Source organism: Arvicanthis niloticus, chromosome 1 (assembly GCF_011762505.2).
Source record: "Arvicanthis niloticus isolate mArvNil1 chromosome 1, mArvNil1.pat.X, whole genome shotgun sequence".
Lineage (NCBI taxonomy): Eukaryota > Metazoa > Chordata > Mammalia > Rodentia > Muridae > Arvicanthis > Arvicanthis niloticus.
In genome coordinates, this window is record NC_047658.1 from 33970456 (window position 1) to 33987259 (window position 16804).

The 16804-nt window shown below is 32.1% G+C and overlaps 1 protein-coding gene and 1 pseudogene across 1 annotated transcript in view; both read left to right on the top strand.

The window, feature by feature from the left end:
* The first annotated feature begins 359 nt into the window (after positions 1 to 359).
* LOC143433749 (uncharacterized) overlaps positions 360 to 16804 on the top strand; it is a 79756-nt gene continuing 63311 nt past the window's right edge. The window contains exon 1 of the mRNA XM_076935215.1: positions 360 to 583. Coding sequence (XP_076791330.1) covers positions 557 to 583 — 27 coding nt within the window. The 5' untranslated portion in view covers positions 360 to 556. The remainder of the gene's footprint in view (positions 584 to 16804) is intronic.
* On the top strand, positions 3857 to 11585 carry LOC117708429 (uncharacterized; annotated as a pseudogene).

The following is a 16804-nucleotide window of genomic DNA, read 5'->3' on the forward strand; positions in this document are numbered from 1 at the left end:
GGGATATTGGCACAGGAAGACTACAAACGTTCAGCCCTGCATTGCATTGACAGCCCATAATTACAAGCAGCAGTCCCTAGACACAAATGGAGGCTTTATTATAGGTATCATTAGCCACGTCCAGGCTCAAAGGCACAGGCATTAATGGACCATTTTTTTTCTGTTTTTAATTAGAGACAGAAACCAAAGAATAGCTATATAATATTTTGGCATTTCTCCTCCTATTTGTTCTTTATTTTTATTCCTGATGCAACAGGCAGGGAGGGAGGAGAAGAGATCGGGGAGCTTTGATGGAAAAATCGCCATGGTAACAGCAGGCTTTTGTCTTTTTTAAAATCATTTTTGAGATCTCTTTCCTGATTGGTCCCTAATCTTTTCTCTATATTCCTACATATATTCAGCCAGTCTGAGTCAGACACACCTGAAAAAAATTTATTTATATAAAAAGAAATTCTGGTTGTTGTCTAGCTGTTAGTTTATACCAGTCTGTTGCTAGATTTTGACGACAAGCTGCTTCTAGGGGAAGGAGGAGTGCTCTGGAAACCTGCAGACGAAAATGAAAAGAAAACGTCAGCGTGGTCAGGTAACTTGCTATGATTCTTCACATTCTTTCAATGAATGACATTACTCCTGTTTGCTGAGCAAGGTATTTCTTACAAAATGTGCTCATTGGTTCAATTTTAAGATTTATCATTAAGGACTCAGCCTTGGAGTTCTGCTTCATTTGCAAGGATGGTGTATTACGTCAGCCTTCAGTATCAGACAGAGACAGGATACCTGTTGCTCCTTAATGTGCTTTGGGGGATCAGATCTGTACAGCATTTTTATATCAAGACAGCAATTCTTATTTGGCACCATGAGACTTTCTGGAACATTATCTTACATCACCTTCCCTAATATGCCATTGCCCTCTGAGATTACTAAATCCCAAACACTGCAATTCTCTTTTGTTATCATCTTGCTACCATCAAAGGTCTCAGATATTTTATACTACATTTCAATCCAAATTCTAAACATCAGGTTTACATTGGTACAAACAAAATTTTATGTTCATACTTCTATATTTGTATACATCATTACTTAAGGACAGTCAAAGCAAAGAATTTGCATATACTCAAATGAAAAATCTTAACATAAAAATATTTCTTTCTTTTTTTGGCTTAGAATTTAAATGTGCTAAGGTTTCCAGCCACCACATCATTTCCATGTGTCCTAATAAGTATGATATTATAAATACATTGCTTTGTCATAATTACTTTTTAATATCACAAATCATGTTTTCAGGTGTAATTATTAGATATCCTGTGGCTTTTGTGTGTTCTGTGGTAATCTTATAAAATTCAAGTTTCTCTTCTTGTGCATAATGTAGAAGCCTCAGTTGTATGCAATTTTATCTAAATGTTGGTATGTAAAAGAATCTATTGATGCTATTAAGTTAGATTTCTCATACAATATCATACCTGGTTTATATTTAATGGTGGTATCTCATTAATTTTGAACTGACTTACATTTGTTTAGAACAATAAATGTTCGTAGCAAAATCAATAGCAAGTTTATCATCTCTATTTTTCTGGTAACTTTATCGTTAATTATAGGGTTGTGGCTCAGTAATTTGTGTTATTGTTCTGTCTATGTAGCTAACAAAATTGTAAATTGTGAGGATTTATCAGATTTTGGAGCTCATTCAAGAGAAATGAACATGCATCTCAATAAACAAGCAGGGTTTATTAGTTGAAAATTTTTGGAAAGATTGCTTGGAGTAGAATCCTTGGATGATTTAATGTGTATCTCACAAGTCACAACAAACAATGTGATTGGGCAACAGCCTTTGTTTGTTGTTGTAGAAAGTGCACACATATAAAATCACATAATTGTCAAGGCACTAATGTTTTAAATTGTGAATGGCAATAATAAAAATGGATTGTCATCATAGTAAATTTGACCTCAGCTTCCCTGGAGGAAGAATTTTAAATGAATAAAATATGTTATCAATTATATTGGGTACATTCCTGGAGTGAATGAGAAGGAAGGTTCTGTTTATCAGGATGCTGATTGTTTTGGGTGAGGAGCTTGAATACATAAATATAAGAGTAATTAAACATATGCCCTCCTTAAGAAATAGCTCATATATCCTCTATAGGAACCGTTAAGCTCAAATCCTACTCACTGTGGAATCTTTCATGTTTCACATTTAGGTGTACCAGTCAATAAGTATCTGCTACTAAGTTCAATAAAAATATGAAGGTTTTACAAACAAATTCTTAAAAGATTAAATGTCCATTCAGGTAGAAGCATGAATCAATTTTTTTAATGTTTACCTATGCAAATAATTTCAAATAAAGAAGTCAGAATCCCCATTGAAGAAACACATTATATTGATTGTTTAAATGTAGTAACAGGTAAAATCCCATACACTAATGTTTATTCTAATAAGCTATTACTATATTATATGTATATTAACTCATATGTCCCTTTCTTAATTTTCAATATTTGCTTCACCTTTGTTTTGTACTCAAAAAGAAATCCCAACAGACTTTCAATTAGGATTTTCCAGCGACAATGATATGAAAAAATGTGCTTTAGGGATCAGAAAACAACTGTAATGTGTTCTGCCTGCATATTAAGAAACATTACTTTCTATTACTTTTCACAATGTACACTTTGTCTATTTTCACCAAAAATTCACCTAAGAGACAAAGGTAAGTTGTTTCCATTTCCTCTGTATAGTGAATATGTAACTAGTAAACATTCTAAAGGAAGGAACCATTCAGAAGGGTCTTGAGTACTTTAGGACATATAACAAGGAGTGATATAACTGTAGCATATGATATTTATATTTAGCATTTTGATATCTCTGGCTATTGATTTCTAACTATATTGAACTACTTTCCTATCACAAAAACTGAATGTGTGTTTGCTTTACCCACTTACACCAAAGAATTTATTGTCAGTATTCTGTTCATGTTTTTTAAATACTTGCTTGGGTGGTATAAAATTTCAATCTCCTGTGAATTTAAATTTCTAGGTGAAATTATTTTCACAGCAGACTAACATTGGTAAAATTTGAGTGAGTATTTTTCTAGGCAGAACAAAAAGTGTGCATTTCTTAATGGGAACTCAAGATGAATGTGTCTTTTTTCAAGATTATACCAGGTTATGCCATGGATATTTTAACAATTTACCAACAAGGTGAAATCTAACTGCCACATTTTTTTTTCTGAGTTTTGACTCTGTGAAATGGAATGAGTTATTGATCACTGGAAGTCTATTAGAGATGGAATTAGGAATTAGGGGTGGTTAAAGCGTAACAGCATCTTCAATTAGCATGAACTAAAAAAGTTATTAAATTTGTTTTAGTTCTGAGTTTCTGTAGTTTAAAAGAATAAACTAATGTTTCAAAAAAATACTATAAAAAGAACCTTGTTTAGTTGGAGCTAAAAGGACCCAGAAACAAGGACCCCACATAAAAGTACAGTTTAAATGCCAAAAAAAATTACAGCAGTAAAAGTGAATAAGGTAGGGATTGTTGTCATGTATAAGTGTAGAAATTCCACTCATTCCTCTGTCCACTTCATTGGACAAATAATAACATTATGGCTATACATTGTTGTCAGGACAGCTATCAAATTACATGTATTCTATGATATAGGGATTATGAAATGGACCTTCATAACCTGAATTGTTCCCCCCTTTCCTACAGATCTTTGTAGATAGGATAGAATATTTTCATGATTAATTATTGCAGGAAGAAATATTTGAGCTTCTGATACACAAGAACATATGTTTACAGTTATATCCTAAGATCGTCAGAGTTGTTTCTTTGTGTAAGAAAAAGAGAAAATGCAGGACTACCTGTATGCAGACTGAACCTTCTCATAAAGAGAAAATAAACGGGAAGGTATGTGTCTACTTTAATTTACAAGCATATAGAAACTCATAATTGTTGCAGATTTCCAAGCAATGGGTGGCCCCTAATATTTCCAGGAGAGTTTAATTTTACTTCTTGTTAAAGATTGCTATTTCTGTCACCATTATTACTTTGAACGTGTACAACTAATATACTTCTTACATGATTAGGTGACCTGTATAGAATCAGAAAGGAATCAGAAAGGAAAGGATGATTATCCTTGTTCTAAGACATGTCCCAAATGGAAAAAAAATGTTGAGTAATATTTATACTTAATATAAGGTGGGCAAATACCTATGATCTACCAGTTGCCACTGAATAAACTGCAAATTTACTGTGCAGAGTAAACTACTGGAATCAGTTATAAAGAGAAACTTGTGCCTTCAGTGTATGTACTAAATTGTCTTATCCTGACTGATCTAAGAAGGAAGCTGCATCTAGAAACAGAAATATTCCCTCCCACCTTAATATCACACACATTGTTCAAAACGTCTTCTGAAGATGCAACATTATTTCTCATTAACAATGTCCTACTACTATACTGACAGGAAGAAACAAATAATGTCCCATTCAAAGATTAAAGGCCTTATAATATTTATTAATTTAAAATATAAAGAAATGCATGTAATGGATAATTTACATAATCACTTGTTTCTCTAGGTGCAAATAAAATTTACTCAAACATAAAAATCATGTTTAGATAACTATGTTCAACATAAGTATTGCCTTTTTGTGTGAGTTATATTGTAGTTTAAATACACACAGAGATTAACACAAGAAATTTTATTATGAATTTCTTTATTTCATAAATGTACACCCTAGTTTCTTTATATTAATTCTTGTATGTCCTTCAAGTTAATCAAATGCCCATTCCAAATAATGTCAAACTTATCCCCTCTATAAAACACAGTAGATTGTGTAAGGGTTTACATGTATGTATGCATGTGTATGTGTGTATGTCTCTCTCTCACTCTGTGTGTGTGTCTGTGTGTGTTCATGTCTGTGTATGTTCATTCTATATAGTAATATATTCTGAGGAGTAGTTGTAGAGTATTTTAACATATCCATCATAAAACACTATCTAGTTGTCTGTCTGTCTGTCTCTCTGTCTGTCTGTCTGTCTGTCATGCTATCTATCTATCTATCTATCTATCTATCTATCTATCTATCTGGCTTACCAATTAGTATTGGATTGTATCTTTTCTTAAGAAAAATCCCTAAATGATATTGATACCCCTTAACTTAGTAGGGAACATTTGCCTGTGCTTTTTTTAATCTATGAATGAGGACTTTTGGAATTTTTCCTTCTAGTTTGACATAGTGATGTTATTGTTGGATTTTATTCACAACCCTTCAATAAATGACAACTTGAGCTTCAATATGTCCCTATAATTTCTATGCAAGTCAAATCTAACTTCATGTTACTCTAAGAAAAGTGTAGAGTATTAGCCAAAAACGTCCTGAAAAGGTGCCATAATTTGTGCTGAATACTTTGTGGTTAAAGGTTTGAGTCACAATATACATAGTACAGTAAAGAGCCCATTGCTTGTTTTATATAAGTAATTACAATAAACTAATTTCTTAACCAAAGAGAATATTGGCACAAGTCTACATACATTTGTTTTGCAAATATTAAGTAGAGAATTAGACATTCTTTACATCTCTGATACTGGAAAATATTTTTATATTATTTAGTGTATTTTTGGAGATTCTTATATAATTATTTTTCATTTTTTCTTCTATTGCTTCCATGTAGTTTATTGTATCTCTTTAGTGTTCATGCCATTTTCACATAATTGTTGTTATATGTATATATATATACATATTCATATATGTATATATATACATATATATGTATATATACACACATATATATACATATATACATGTTTATGCACATACATATATGTATATACATGTATACATATATACATATATGTGTGTGCATATATACATATATGTGTATATACATATATATACACATATGTGTGTATATATATGTATATACACATATATGTGTGTATATATACATATATATACATATATGTGTGTATATATACATATATATGTGTGTGTATATACATATATATGTATATATATATGTGTATATATATATATATATATACATACATAATTTCATTTTTGAGGCATAAATTAAACATGATCAGTATATAATGATAGTTGTATGAATTAGTGTTTTAGTAATGACCATTTTGTGTTAGATAACAAACTGGAGTGTTCTTCCTTATACAAGTTTATCTTCTGATCTCATAAGTCTTTAGGTGTCTAAAATACTATACTGAATTTGAAGTTTCCTGGGCTTTCCACATACACTTTAATATATGGATTGTAGTGGCATTTTATTAAGCCCTCTAATACTTGTGGTTTAAAGATTTTAGTGTGAAGACTGTGTATGTTACACAAAATAGTTTGAAAACAGCCATTGTCTTCATCTGCTGGATATTATAATCTTTCTGCTCACATTCTGCAAAATTGAATAACTCTTGGAATAAAGGTGAGTTTTTTTGATTTATCAATCAGGGATAGACAGACCACTCACTCTAAATTCTCTGCAGTTTATACTGTGCAGTAATTTGCATCCTAGTATCATAAAATTAATAATTATGCTGAAGATGACAGTTAAAATTTGTTTTGGGGCATAAGATAGTTAGAAATTATACTGTTTCAAAGAATTAGCAGGTACAGCTTTTTCTTAACAGTTGATAACATTACCAAACATGTGAAGTAATGTAGATTTACTTTATTGGTCATAGTTCCTCACACATTGTGTGTTATAATACATATTACACAGCAGACATATTGTGAGAATGAAGATGTTAGCACCATATCACAAATAAAAATACAGCAAACAAAAGAACAGGCATACAAAAAAAAATAATACAGAAGCATGCAAAACAGAAGCTGACAAAATGGAAGATAATTAGGGACATCCACTAAGAGGATTGTGTTTGAAAGGGCCTGAACCATCAGAACCACAGTAGAATGAGGGACACTGTAGAAGGGAATAAGTTAAATCTTAATTTAACATGTGCTATTCTTTTAGTTATAATTGAATAATTGCATTCTATCATTATTTGGGAGCATATATTACTTCAAACTATAATAAATTTTCACACATTAACATTAACCAACCTTGAGCTATGCAAAAGTAAAGCTGTGGTTTACATTTGAAGCTGTTAATATAAACTGCTGCTTCTCAAAGGTAAAAAAGTTAAAGATAATTGGAAAGTATATTCATTGCAGGAGTGTACTTTGTCAGAAGGTTCGTTCACTTGTGACATGGAGGGTATAACCAATATTTAGATGCTTCTTGTCTTCTGCTCCACAAGTGCTGCTCACAGGGGAACATTATAAACAAAGTCATATATCCTAAAATTTCAGTGAAGTATACAAATTCTAATGTTGAAATGAGGATAACTTTACAGGAAGGCATCACAGTTCAGATGGAATAAATTTGTAGTAGTTGCTGGCAACTGATTAACTTGTTGCAGTGGGAAAGTAATATTTTGGGGGGAAGATTAGCATCCTTATGTACTATGCTTTTCCTTAGTACTAATGCTCCTTTATATCACTCTGCATCTGCACACATATCAACAGTGATAAAACAGATGAGTGTGTATTGAGAAAGTTCAAATTAAGTGGTATTAAATTATTAGCAATAGATATTGTGAAAAAACTTAATGTATGGTATATAATGGTCGTATTTTTAAAGCATATTACAAAAGAATATTAAGTTAAATGTATACAAAATAATGACATCTTAATAAAAATTTTATAAGTTCTCAAATGAACACCATATATATGTACGCAATGTATTTCCCTGAATAAAAAATCACACACATCTATGCACACAAAAGAAAATGATTGTAGTATGTCTAGATTTTGGATATTTCTTTTCTAAAATAAACTCCTTTTTATATTTGTTTAACATTACTATAATTTAACATGCAGTTTATTATATGGTAAATAGCTGGATGAAACTGGACACAAACGTGCTTTTGGATAATTTAAGCACATTATTTGTATGTGTAATATGCATAAATACATGAACTACTGTAATACATGTTCAAATAAACATAGCTTCGCAAGATATTGGGACAGGAAGACTACAAAGGTGCAGCTGTGGAGTGCACTTGACAGCTTTTGATTACAAGTAGCAGTCCCTAGGCACAAATGGAGGCTTTATAATAGGTGCCATTAGCCAGATACAGGCTCAAATGCACAGATATTTATGGACTGTTTTCTCTGTTTTCAATTAGAGCTAGAAAACAAAGAATAACTGCATAACATTTTGCTTTTTTCCTTCTATTTCATCCTTTTTTTTTTTTTAAATTTCAGATGCAACATGAAGGGAGGGGGGAGAAAAGATAGAGAAGCTTTGATGAAAAAATCTCCATGGTAACACAGGCTTTTCCCTTTTTTATCATTTTGAGATCTCTCTCCGGATTGGTCCAAAATCTTTTTTCTATTTTCTTACGTATACTCAGCCAGTCAGAGTTAACCACAGCTAAAGAAATCTATTCACATAAAAATTATCCAGTAATGCTCCTGGTTGTTGTCTAGCTCTCAGCTAGTACCAGGCTCTTGCTGGATACTGACAACAAGCTGCTTTTTGGAGGAGAAGTGCTCTGGAAACCTGTAGATGAAAATGAAAAGAAAACGTCAGCGTGGTCAGGTAACTTGCTATGATTCTTCTCATTCCTGCTCTGAATGAAACTGCTCCTGTTTGCCGTGTAAGGTGTTTGTTATTGTTCCTGGTTATTGCTTCTGTTTTAAGATCTATCATTCAGAACTCAGCCTTGGAGTTCTGATTCATCTTCAAGGATGGTGTATTACGTCAGCCTTCTGTATCTGACAGAGACAGGAGACCTGTTGCTCAAACAGATATGTAAAGTATTTTTATATGAGAACAGCAGTCCTCCCTTGTAACCATGAGACTTTCTGGAATATTCTCTGACATCATCTTACCTAGTATGCCACAGCCCTCTGAGAGTACTAAAACCTAGGCACTGCCATTCTTCCTTTTTATTATCTTGCTACCATAAAAAGTCTGAGATGTTTTACATTATTTCAACCCTAATTCTCTCATTAGGTTAACATTTTTTATTGTTGTTAACAAACAAATTACTTTGCTCATATTTACATATCTGCATACTTCCTTCTTTAAGTTAATTCATAGCAAAGATTTTGCTTATACTCCAATTAAATGCTTAACATATAAAATTTTCATTTCTTTTTCTTGTTTTTAACTTTGATTTTTAATATACTAAGGTTTCCCTCAACCACCCTGTTAGCATGAATCATCATTTGTATGTTAGTTTAGTGGTATTGCTTTGTCTTAATAACTATTTAGTATCACTGAATATTTTTTTTCCATTGTGCTTACTAGGTATAATCCTGTGGCTCTTGTGTGTTCTGTGGTAATTTTATAAAATTAAAATTTCTGTTCTTGTGCATAATCTAGGATGCTCAGTTGTGTTTAATATAAATATTGATATGTGGAAGAATCAATTGATGCTAATAGGTTTAGTCTATCATTCTTTGTATTTTTTAGATTTAAACTTATTAACATATGTTTAAAAAAGAAAACGTTCTTTTCAAAGTCTTCCTGTAAACTCTATAGTTAATTACAGGGTTGTGGCTTAGATTTTATTCTTATTGTTCTGTCCTTGATCTGTATTGGTTTTCCTTCTATGTACCTAATATAAGGGAAAACTTTGAGGATTTATCAGACTTTGGGGATAACTCAGGAGAAATCAATGTGCTTCTGAATAATCAAGAAAGAAATTTTAGTTGAAAATTGTTAAAGACAGAAGTTCTAGTAGAATTTTTGGCAGCTTTATTATTTATTGAACAAGTGACTCCTAACAAGTTGATTAGAAAGATTATGATAGGTTTTGGCTGTAATTGGAGAAAGTACATACATATAAAATCAATAATTGGTGAGGCACTAGTGTTTTAATTTGTGAATGGCCCTGATATTAATGGGTTGCCTTCATAGTTGTTTTCTTGTCAGATTCTTTGGAGGAAAGATTCTAAATGAATAAAATCTGTTATTGAATTATTTTTTGCATATATAGACTGAATGTAAAGGAAGGTTCTATTTCTCAAAATTCTGATAGTTTTAAAAGAGGAATCTATCTATCTATCTATATACATACACATATATACATATACACATATATATACATACACATATACACACATATATGTATATATATATATATATCCTTTCAAAAATATAGCCTCATTGGGAGATATTTCATATATCTTCTATATGTATCATTAAGAGATCATTAAGCTCAAATCCTAGTCACTTTGAAATCTTGTGTGTTTCACTGCTAGAACTGCCAGTCAATGTGTATCTGCCATCATGATAAAACAAGTTATGAGAGATTTACATAGAAATGAAATTCTTATTAGATTAAATGTCCATTCTTGTGGAGGTAAGAATTGATGTTTATTTTTATGAATCACTTATACAAATACTTGTGTAGAAACCAGTCGCAGGCTTCAGTGAAGAAACACCTGGTGTTGATTTGTTAAATGGAGTACCAGGTAAAATGCCCTACATTTTTATTTATTCTCATAAGCTACTACTATATTCTGTGTTTATTAATTCAGCTATCCTTTTCTTAAGTTTCATCATTTTCTTTACCTTTGCTTTATGCTAAAAAAATATCAACAAATTTTCAATAATGTTTTACCAGTGACAATGCTAAGAAATGTGTTTCAGCATTCTGTATACTACTGTAGTATGAAATTCATGAGCTGTTTATTTAACACTATCTAATTCTCACAGAATCTGGAGAAAACAGGAAAGGAAGTAAGAGATAGAAGAATAGATCAAGGTACTCTCTTGTCCTCTATTTCAAGGCAAACCATGCCCATCTAGGTCAATCATCTGTGCTACCTGGTGAATAGATACTCTAGCTGTGCTTGAAGATTGTTTCCATCCTTTCAGTAAATGATAAAAAAAAAGTGCAGGCACTTTTGTAACTTTTGATGATCATGACACAGTTGATAAAATTGTTGTTCATAAATACCACACTATTAATGGGCATAATTGTGAAGTGAAAAAGGCCCTTTCTAAACAAAAGATGCAGTCTGCTGGATCACAGAGAGGTCATGGAGGTGGATCTGGCAACTTCATGGGTCATGGAGGAAACTTTGGAGGTAGTGGAAGAAAATTTGGTCGTGGAGGAAACTTTGGTGGAAACTTTGGCTATGGTGGTGGAGGTGGTGACAACATAGGTAGTTATGGAGGTGGTGATGGTGGATATAATGGATTTGGAGGTGATGCTGGCAACTATGGTGGTGGTCCTGGTTACAGTAGTTGAGGAGGTTATGGAGGTGGTAGACCAGGATATGGAAACCAAGGTGGTGGATATGGTGGTGGTGGAGAAGGATATGATGGTTACAATGAATGAGGAAATTTTGGTGGAGGTAACTATGGTGAAGGGAACTATAATGACTTTGGAAATTATAGTGGACAGCAGCAGTCAAATTATGGACCCATGAAAGGGGGCAGTTTTGGTGGAAGAAGCTCAGGCAGTACCTATAGTGATGGCTATGGATCTGGAGGTGGAAGTAGTGGATATGGTAGCAGAAGGTTTTAAAGCAAAACAGAAATGGCTACAGTTCTTAGCAGGAGAGAGAGCGAGTTGTTAGGAAAGCTGCAGGTTACTTTGAGACAGTCATCCCAAATGCATTAGAAGAACTGTAAAAATCTGCCACAGGAGGAACGATGATCCATAGTCAGAAAAGTTACTGCAGCTTGAACAGGAAACCCTTCTTGTTCAGGACTGTCATAGCCACAGTTTGCAAAAAGTGCAGCTATTGATTAATGCAATGTAGTTTCAATTAGATGTACATTCCTGAGGTCTTTTATCTGTTGTAGCTTTTTCTTTTGCTTTTCATTACATCAGGTATATTGCCCTGTAAATTGTGGTACTGGTACCAGGAATAAAAAATTAAGGAATTTTTAACTTTTCAAAAAAAAATTGCAGATCATCCTCTCTCTAGTATGAACATGCTCAGATAATTTACTGTAGCAAAATCTATATTTACTGAGTGTAGCCTTGTAAGAGGCTGAAAAAATACAGGCCAAGGATGAATATTGGAGATTTTCTCTGTCATTTACACTATAAGAAATTTATTATGTTTGCTGGGTTAAGATTTCCTGGAGAGCTTCATTCTGAGCAAACACAGTCCTGAAAACAACAAATAAACTCTCAAAATTCCAAGAGTGAACATTGAGAGGTTTTTTTTCACTTCTTTTTGTTATTTTATTTATTTACTTTTGAAATATTATCATTCTTCCCTATTTCCCCTCCACAGAAATCTTAGCCCCTCCTTCTGCCACTATGCAGGTGCTTCTTCATATGCCCAGGCCTCTTGCCTCATTGCCTTAGCATTCCCCATCACTGGATCATTGAGTTTCTACAGAACTGAGATGCTCATTTCCCAGTAATGCCTGATTAGGCAATTCTCTGCTACATATCCAGCTGGAGCCATGTGTCCCCCAGTGTGTACTCTTTGTTTGGTGGGTTAGTTCCTAGGAGCTGTGGGAGGTCTGGTATGCTGTCTTGCTTTTCTTCCTAAGAGGTTGCAAACCCGTTTAGCTCTTTCAGTCTTTGGCCTAACTTCTACATTGGGATCCTCTTTGATTCCAATATTGGCTTGCATGCATCTACATAGATGGGCTGTAGGTAGACAATGATTTCACCTCTTTTTGGTAAAAGTGAGGTTTTAAATTTTTCTTTGATTTTGATATTACAATACAGTTTATTTCCCCTGTCTTTCTCCTATTCTCCAATATAATTTTTTTTGCTCCTTCTCATATATTTTGCTTGTTTTTATTTAATTATTATTACATGCATATATCTGAACACATGTATAAGTTTATTATTAAAGTACATAAATACAGCCCATATAGTTTTTATAATTTTACATCTCTATGTGTTTAGGGCTGATCATTTTCAAATGGACAACCAATTGGGTTTTTGTTTTGTTTTGTTTTTTGTTTTTTTTTTTTTTTCCTTTCCAGAAAACTGTATAACTTGCTGTGAGCATTATTTTTGTTCTGGAAATATTTTGAAAATCAACTTTGCTAGTGTAATAACTGGCATTTGTAAAAGACAGTCTTACATCACAAAGCATTATATCATAGATTTTACCACCTTTCTTGTACCTCTACCACAATGACCCCTGAGATTTAGATACAGGATTTGTTTTATCAAATTATTTCATGACTGATTTACACAGTGTGTTTTGATTTGTTCTTGTTTTTTGCATTCATTTGATGAGTAATCTATGAGACTTTTAAGAAGCATTTTTCAGCTGAGATATGAAATTTTAATTTATAGAGTAGGTGGTTTTCTGAACAATGATGTTTATTAATTATAGGAATTTTAAAATAGAAAGTTGATATTCTAATTATATTTGCTCAGTTTTGTTAATCTATATTGACTTCTCTTTACATTTCTAAATAAAGTCCTGTTCCCTTCCTAATTACTCCATCAGATCATTTAAAACCTAGTATGTTCCACCAGATTATTCTTTCAAATCTTCTCCCAAGTTTTTGTCCCTTTTAAATTTTATTGTTTCAGCAGTTACCATTGTATAGTTGTCATGATATAAATGGTTTGACCTAAGAGCCTCTAATGTTACAAAACATTTGGCATATGTAACTGATGGTCTAGATTACCACACTCACTGTGAAATTCTCTAGTTCTGTTTATTATAAAACATTACATTCTATTACATTTAACATTGTATACTTACTCTATTTTCTTCATATTTCACTAACTGAGGCACAGTTAGGTTGTTTCCATTTTCTGTAGATTATGAATATATAACTACTAAACATACTAAAGGAAGGAATGATACAGAAGGCTGTTGACAACCCTTGGACACATAAAAAGGAGTGATATAGCTGTAGTATATGATATTTATATTTAGCTTTTTGATATCTATGGCTAGTTACTAAATTGATCCACTTTCCTATCAAAGCCAAAGTGAGTGTGTTTTTTTCTTTTTTCAAGTACACTAAAGCATTTCATGTCAGTCTTCTGATCATGTTTTTTAATTCTTGCTTAGGGTTATGAAATTTCAAATTTCTGTGTATTTAGATCTCTAAAGTAAACTATATTTCAGAACTCTCACTGGGAAATGTTGAGTGAGTAATTGTTTAGAACTAAGAAGAAGGCAGAACAAAAAGTGTGCATTTCTTAAAAGGAACTCAAGATGAATCCTTTTTCAACATTATACCAGAAAATCAAATGGATCTATAAACAATCCACCAACAAGGTGGAACCTAACTGCCACTTTTGTATCTAAGCTTTGACTCTGTGAAGTGAATTGAGTTATTGATCATTGATAATCTATTAGCCTTGGAATTTTGAATTAGGTGCAGTAAGTGTAACAGCATCTTCAATTAGAGTGAAATAAAAAATTGTATTAAATGGTTTTTAGTTCTGAATTCCTGTGGTTTAAAGGGAAAAAAACTGTTTTTTGGAAAGGTATTACAAAATAACCTTCTTTAGTTTGAGCTAAAGGGACACAGAAATAAGGACTGCACATGAAAGTACAAACAGTTTAAATGCCAAAAAAAGATTATAGTAGTAAAAGTGAATAATGTAGTATTTTATGTCATATGCAAGTATAGAAATTCTACTCTTTCCTCTGACCACTTCACTGACAAACAAGACCATTGTGTTTATACAAGGACAGCTATCAGATTATATGTAGACTAAGATATAGTGGAAGAATATGGGGCAACCGTAACATAAATTGTTCCCATTGCTTCCACCATCTCTGTGTAGATAGTATAAAATATTTCATGAACAGTTATTTCAGGAAGAAAACATTGAAAGTCTGATATACATCAATATATGTCCATAGCTATGTCCTATTATTCTTTGAGTTGTGTCTCTTGTGTAAGAAAAAGAGAAAACAAAGGACTACATGTATGCAGATAGAACCTTCTTATATTGATAAAATAAATGGGAAGGTATATGTCTGCTTTCATATCTAGGCATGTATAATCTAATAATCTTTGCAGTTCCAAGAAATGTATGTTCCCACATATTTCCAAGAGAGTTTCATTGTTCCTCTTGGTTAAGATTGCTACTTCTGTAATCATTATTTCTTTGAACATGTTTGAAACTGATGTGCTTCTCACAAGACTTTGAGACCTGTATAAAATCATAAAAACAACACAAAAGAATGAAAGATGATTTCTGTGTTATGTTTATCTCTGTTCCAAGTCCTGGCAAAAAGAGTAAAAATGTTGACTAGTATTTATACTGAATATACGGTGGGCAGATACCTATGATCCAGGAGTTCCCATTGAATAACCTGCAAGTTTACTGTGCTGGGTAAACTACCAGAAACAGTTTTATAGAGAAACTAGTGCCTTGTATATATACATCAAATTGTCTTATTGTGATTGATTCCAGATGGAAGCTGCATCTGGAAATAAGAATATTTCCTCCCACTTCAGTTTCACACACATTTTTCAAAATGTTCTCTATAGATTCTGCTTTTTTTCAGTAAGAATATCCTATTTCTATATGATATGAGGAAACAAACTGAACCATTCAAAAAATAGATGTCTTGTGACACTTATTAGTCTATAATATAAAGAAATGCAATTATAATATAATTTACAGCAATCATTTGTTCCTCTGGGTGCTTATTAAAATCACTAAGATTAATATCACATTTATATCATTCTACATTTAACATAAGAATTGATTTTTTACATGTTTTTTATGTGGGAGTTTAAAAACACATAGATTAACACAAATACCTTTATTAAAAACACATAGATAAATAATAAATATCAAAATATATAAATATAAATATTTTTATATAAATATAAAAATAAATAGTGTTATTATGAATTTCCTTTATTTCAAAAAGAAACGTATTAGTTTCTTCACTTTAATTTTTCTATAACATTCCAAATACCGTTAAACTCATCACCTCTACAAACAAAATGGTTTTTATATGGGTTTATGAGTTTGTATATCTCTACCATCTCTACCGCTATCCTATCTCCCTGTCTCCATCTACACTCTTACCTCCATCTCTGTCTCCCTCTCTCTCCCACAACTTCTCCTTTAGTCTGTGTGTGTACATGTGTGTGTGTGTTCATTCTACATAATAATATCCACTAATGAGTAATCATCTTTCTTTGAATGAATCTCTTAATTATATTTATTCCCCTTACCATAGTAGCAAATATTTGCCTATACTTTATTCATCTATGTGTAATGAATTTTGGAACTTTCTCCCTCTAGTTTGATATGGTAATGTTATTGTTGGGTTTTTGATTATTCACAGCCGTTCACTAAGTGACAGACCTTGAGCATCTATGCAACTCAAATCTAACTGCATATCAAATTAGGAAGATGGTTGAGAATATTAGTCAAGGAAGTCCTGCAAAGGGAAGCTCATCAGTGTATCAGTGGGCACGCCATAATTTGTGCTGAATAATATCTTTGGCTCACAAGGGTACATAGCTCATTGCCTGTGTTTTTTAATTAGCATAATAAAATCATTTGATAGCCAGAGAGAACATTGGTGAAATTATAAATAGATTTGTTTTTGCAAATGTTAAGCAGAGGGTTAAACACTCTTTATATCTCTGCTACTAGAATATATTAGTAAATTAATTTGTGTACATTTTGGAATATTAATATAGTTATCTATATATTATTTTCTTTCTTTTTCCCCTCCACATAAATTACTATATCTCTTTAAAGTTCATGCCATTTTCACTAATTGTTGTTATGTGCAAACATACATATATACATTATTTCATTTTTCATTTTTGAGACATGTATTTATGTCATAAGTATATAGTGT